At 46.5% G+C, this 6,304-nt stretch overlaps 1 protein-coding gene across 1 annotated transcript; it reads left to right on the forward strand.

Moving 5' to 3' along the window:
- Window positions 1-1,493: 1,493 nt before the first annotated feature.
- On the forward strand, window positions 1,494-5,524 carry BHLHE22 (basic helix-loop-helix family member e22). Its single transcript, XM_089685327.1, has one exon. It carries the CDS (start codon window positions 3,528-3,530, stop codon window positions 4,422-4,424), a length of 897 nt encoding a protein of 298 aa, XP_089541453.1. The 5' UTR covers window positions 1,494-3,527; the 3' UTR covers window positions 4,425-5,524.
- Window positions 5,525-6,304: the final 780 nt, after the last annotated feature.

Here is a 6,304-nt window from a genome sequence, read left to right on the forward strand (position 1 = left end):
TGGGTATGGTGTTCTTTCGGTGATGTGCAGTGTTGTTTTTGCGCCAAACATATCTTTTGGATTTATGGCCAAAAAGTTCATCTTTGGTTTCATCAGACCATAACACATTTTCCCACATGCTTTTGGAAAATGTAGCCAGGCTTGGATGTTTTTCTTCATAAGAAAAGGCTTCCCACTTGCCGCTCTACCCCATAGCCCAGACATATGAAGAACACGGGAGATTGTTGTCACTTGTACCACACAGCCAGTACTTGCCAGATATTCCTGCAGCTCCTTTAATGTTGCTGTAGGCGTCTTGGCAGCCTCCCAGACCAGTTTTCTTCTAATCTTTTCATCAATTTTGGAGGGACATCCAGTTCTGGTGATGTCACTGTTGTGCCATATTTTCTGCACTTGATGATGACTGTCTTCACTGTGTTCCATGGTATACCTAATGCCTTGGAAATTCTTTTGTACCCTTCTCCTGACTAATACCTTTTAACAATGAGATCCCTCTGATGCTTTAGAAGCTCTCTGCGGACCATGGCTTTTGCTGTAGGATGTAACTAAGTAAATGTCAGGAAAGACCTACTAGAACATCTGAACTTTATTTGGGGTTAATCAGAGGCACATTAAATGATGGCAGGTGTGTGCTGACTCCTATTTAACATGATTTTGAATGTGTTGCTTAATTCTGAACACAGCTACATCCCCAGTTATAAGAGGGTGTGCACACTTATGCAACCACATTTTAGTTTTTTATGTTTAATCCCCCCCCCCCTCCCAAAAAAAAAAATATTTTGGTTTGTCTTTCAATTGAGTTGTGCAGTTTCAGTAATGGTGGAAAAGGTTCTGAAATGATTTATCTTTGTCTCATTTTTTTACATCACAGAAACCTGACATTTTAACAGGGGTGTGTAGACTTTTTATGTCCGCTGTACGTGCTTGGAGGGTCAGTTGCTAAAATTGGAGAGTGCAAAATCTGGTGCAACTATAGAAACTAATCGGCTTCCATGTTCTGAGTACACCAGTTTTATTAAATCTACCCCATGGAGTCTGAGCAATTGATCTATTTTATTTATTTATTTCAGGTACTTATATAGCACTGTCAATTTACACAGTGCTTTACATATATGTTATACATTCATATCAGTCCCTAACCCTCAAGGGATGTACAGTCTAAGGTCCCTAACTTACATTCATATATACACATACTAGGGCCAATTTAGACAGGATCCAATTAATCTACCAGCATGTCTTTGAAGTGCGTGAGGAAACCGGAGTACCCAGAGGAAACCCACACAGGCAAAACATGCAAACTCCAGGCAGGTGGTGCTGTGGTTGGGATTGGAACCAATGACCCTAGTACTGCCAGGCAGAAGTGCGAACCATTTATCCACTGTGCTGCCCATGTGTACATGCAAAGGACTGCTAGTACAGTGATTGGTAGCTACAATCTAAAAAAAAGTCCAGACACTTCCAGTTCAGTCGCACTCTTGCAGATCAATTCATAAAGTCAGCTCCTTCTCTCACATCATAAAGTCCTGCTGGAAAGCATTAAGGTGGGATATTTGCAAACTCCATTTTCTGGTTTATCTAATGCTGGACAACAGTCCTCATACCTCTTCATAAAACCAGGAGTAAGTAGTAGCTGATTGACTCCAGAGAGGCTGAGATGAAGATCTACACCACATAAAATAGAGAGAGCAGCCTCTATATAATAACTTCTCCCCATTGACAACATACATTTTATTGGCTGGGAGCACTTGTGAAAGTCTTCAGAAAAAAAAAAAGCTGTGTAGAGCCTTGTTGTAATTTGCTGAAGGAGGCAAGAAGCATCCTAGATGTAAAGTGGGGCTTTTACTGTGCTCATCGAGGAGTGAAAGTCGCCGCACATGTCAAGCTAAAGGCAGTTGTTGGGTTACTAACAGGACACAGCGTCTTGCAAACATATGCGTTCTCTGTGTATACAGATGGCACGGAGAAGAATGGAGCAGGCGCCTTTTATAAAGCTCTGGCTGCTGCTGCTGCTGCCTGTCTTCAGAGCTGGGAAATGAAAGTGCTCAGACTCCGGGCCAGCGAGCAACTGGGATTGTTTGTTACCGTTTTAATCCTATTAATTAAAACGTTAACCTGATTGGGTAGAAAGCTGGGTCCCAACAGGCGAGTCTTCTTCATAATAACCTACTCAGAGATAATGATGTAAAAGACTCCCCCGTCTGTGCCTGCCGCTGCTTGATGGCTCCGGAAATCTCTTGAAGGTGAATCCAAGCAAGAGAAGACAGCAGTTCTAGTCCAGAATGCCTGAGCGCAGGACGGAGGGTTGGAGCTGAGCTGGACGTGCCGAGCTCAGCGTACAAGTGCGTACAGAGCCGGACCTAAACCAAACGGGGTGAGCCTGGACCTGAACCGCCGGGGCTCAGCCTGGATCCGAACCGCCGGGGTGAGCCTGGATCTGAACCGCCGGTGCTCAGCTGGACCTGAACCGCCGGGGCTGAGCCCGGACCCGACTCGCCGGAGCTGAGTCGGACCCGACATTGGAGTTGAATCTGCAATAGCGTACTGAGCTGGACTTTATCCACTAAAACTGAGACTATATTGACCCACTAGAGCCGAACCGGACCTGTACCCCTAAATCTGTGCCTAAACTAACCCCTTAGAGCTGAGAAGGACTTGAACCCTCAAATCTGTGCCTAAGCTGACTCATTAGAGCCAAGCCGAACTTGAAGCCCCTATAGCTATGTCTAAGCTAACCCACCAGAATTGAGCCGGACCCTACCTTGGATTTAGGACTGATAAAGCCTACTGAGCAGGACTTGACCCACCTTAGTTATCCCATTGGAGCTGCCCTACTAGAGTTGAGCCGTACCCGACACCTTGGAGCTGACACGAACCTTACACTACAGCTGAGCCGGACCCGACACCTTGGAGCTGACACGAACCTTACACTGCAGCTGAGCCGGACCCGACACCTTGGAGCTGACACGAACCTTACACTGCAGCTGAGCCGGACCGGACACCCTGCAGCTGACACGAACCTTACACTACAGCTGAGCAGGACCCGACACCTTGCAGCTGATACGAACCTTACACTACAGCTGAGCCGGACCCGACACCTTGCAGCAGATACAAACCTTACACTGCACCTGAGCCGGACCCGACACCTTGGAGCTGACCTGAACCTTACACCGCTGCTGAACCGGACCCGACACATTGGAGCTGACCCGAACCTGGCATTACAGCTTAGTTGGACCCGACACCCTTGAGCTGGCCTGAACCTTACATCATAGCTGAGTTGGACCCGACACCCTTGAGCTGGCCTGAACCTGACATTACAGCTGAGTTGGACCCAACACTTTTGAGCTGGCCCGACCCTGACACCGCTACTAAGCCGGACCCGACACCCTGGAGCTGTCCCGAACCTGCAGTTAACCCAGAGCCCTACCCGTTGGAGGCTGTGACCACCCAAAGCGAGCAGGGACCCCCCCAAACGGAAGCTGTGAATGATTGAATCGTCTGACAGGCCAAGTTTAAAGTGAGGACTGGCCATGGAGAGGGCTCTGAACCTAACAGAAGAGGACCTGTTCCACAAGAGTCTCAGCGTGTCGGCCAAGAGGATGGAGTCCGCCTTCCGCTCCCCCCAGGGTCTGGACCTGTCCCAGCCGGGAGATCGCTCCCCTTTACACTGCTACGACCCTGGAGCCGACCCCTCCGATCTGCTGCGACACCATCAGAGCTCGGCCGCCTCGCTGGCAGCAGGTGGAGGGATGGTCGGGGCAGCGGGGGACGCTCTGGCTCTCAGCATGTGCGCCAAGTACGGGGAGAGCGCCGGGCGGATGTCGGTGGCGGAGAGCAGCGGAGGAGAGGATCAGAGTCAGGACGATGACAGCGATGGGCGCTGCGAGCTGGTGCTGAGGACAGGAGATCACAGGGCCTCCCAGTCTGGCCTCAAGTCCGACGTCCCCTGCGGTCCCACTTCAGGCAAGAAGTCTAAAGAACAGAAAGCCCTGCGGCTGAACATCAACGCCCGGGAGAGGAGGCGCATGCACGACCTGAACGATGCCCTGGACGAGCTGCGAGCTGTCATTCCCTATGCCCACAGCCCCTCCGTCCGGAAACTCTCCAAGATTGCCACCCTGCTCCTGGCCAAGAACTACATCCTCATGCAAGCCCAGGCGCTGGAGGAGATGAGGAGGCTGGTGGCTTACCTCAACCAAGGCCAGGCCATCTCAGCCGCCTCCATCCCCAACCCTGCTGCTGCAGCCGCCGCCGCCGCTGCGGTGGCCCTGCACCCTGCACTGGGCGCCTACGAGCAGGCGGCGGCCAGCGCTGCTGCCTACCCCTTCAGCACAGGGCTCCAAGCTGCCAGCTCGTGCCCAGACAAATGTGCCCTCTTCAACAGCGTCTCTTCCAGTCTGTGCAAGCAGTGTACAGACAAGCCTTAGCAGCTCTAGACAAGACCCCCAACGAGCTGGCATCAGCTGGCAGCAGAGGGACAATTCCCACCAAGTCATTGGAAAGAACTTGCTCCAAGCAGGCGACCACTTGGCTTGTCCATCATCCCCCACCTCCCATTTGATCTTTAGTTTTCTCCAAACCTTGATAGACAAAAGCCGACAATTCATCCCTTCATGTCCCCATCTCACCGGTGGTGACAAATGACAACAATCTGTGCGGGATATTTCCATTATTTATGTTACAAAATCGCTGCTCATTAAAAAAAAAAAAAAAACTTGAGTGCTAACAATGATTTCATAGCCTATTCCCTTTATGACTGACACTTCTGAGAAATTAGAAATAAAAAGGGCACTTGAATTTGATAATGTTTTTGAGCCAGGAAAACACTTGAAATATAGACTTATTTAATTAAAAAAAAAAAAAAAAAGACTCAACCTTACGAGGTTATAAATCATTTGTATTTTTTATCGTTGTCTGAACTTTGTATGACATTGCTTCAAATATTTTGGTGAGGATGTTGAACTGGCATGCAGACCAGAGAAGTGTCTGGGGATGGGGGGGGGGGTGAAAGTCTAAAGATTTTTTTTTGGTGCACCTTGTTGATCATTATGGAATGTTGTGTGGGAATAAGTGGTAATTTATGTGTCACTAATTCAATAATCGTTCCAATTTATTTATCTTGTGTTCCAGTTGAAAGGAAGTGAGATGCAATTTTTTTCTTTGTTTTTATTTATATTATTTTTTGGTGGTGGTGGTGGAGGGGGGAGATCTATGCTAAAATGAATTTCTAAACTTGTGCCAAGTGTTTCAAAGCTTAATAAAAAAAAGCCAGTATTTCAGACATTTTCAATGTTTGCAGAGCTGGAAAGAAAGAACCATTTTTGATCTAAAGTTGCAACCTTAACTGTGTTTAAGCTAAGCTTTAATAAATGGCTTCCCTCTAGAAAAAAAAATCTGCAAAAAGATGTGTATTATTAATTGGGGAGTGTGCAAAATGATGTTCTTTTAAATCAAATGCAATTCTGATCCCATTTAATCTGAGATAACTACATCTGGCCTGGTTTGCAATAAAAGAAAATCGTATCAATTGTGTTATAGGATGATTTTTTTTTTTTGGTGTGTGTGTGTTTACAGCTTTTACATGATTTATATATGGGGGGTTTTATGTGTGTTTTTATATAAGTAGATTCGGTGCCTGTATACCCTGCTGTTTGTGGCACTTGGCAGGGTTCAGTTTGTCATGTTGAATGGGTGATGGACTTGATGGCAGGTCAAGGATGTGTAAAGAATTCTACCCATTAAATAGGTCAATGAGATTACCGACTCACATATATTATCTTCTGTGCGCATCTGCGCCAAAAAAAGGCAACTGAATTGACTCCAGCGAATTTTCAAGGCTTATTCATTAAGGTGCATGGAGGGTTCGCTTGCACAAAATATTATAACTGCAATGCCATGCAAACTAAAAGCTTTTAATTGTCATTGATTTTGAGGAAAGTGTGCTATTCCTAATCTATATATAAAAAAAGGAATGATTTGCCAAAGTGTTAATAGCCCCCAATCCCTTTTAAAGAGGACGTCCTTTTTTAATTTAAATTTTTTTAACTTATAAGCTGGTTTGGTGATGGTTTTTACTTTCTGTGATCCTCACTAGTTCTAAGAGCTGGTCTGGTGATGGTTTACACTTTTTGTGATCCTCACTAGTTCTTAGAGCTGGTTTGGTGATGGTTTATACTTTTTGTGATCCTCACTAGTTCTTAGAGCTGGTTTGGTGATGGTTTATACTTTTTGTGATCCTCACTAGTTCTTAGAGCTGGTTTGGTGATGGTTTATACTTTTTGTGATCCTCACTGGTTCTATGAACTGG

The sequence above is a fragment of the Staurois parvus genome, unplaced genomic scaffold (genome assembly GCF_062004578.1).
Source record: "Staurois parvus isolate SC_StPar_1 unplaced genomic scaffold, SC_StPar_1.0 ptg000371l, whole genome shotgun sequence".
In the NCBI taxonomy this organism is placed as follows: Eukaryota; Metazoa; Chordata; class Amphibia; order Anura; family Ranidae; genus Staurois; species Staurois parvus.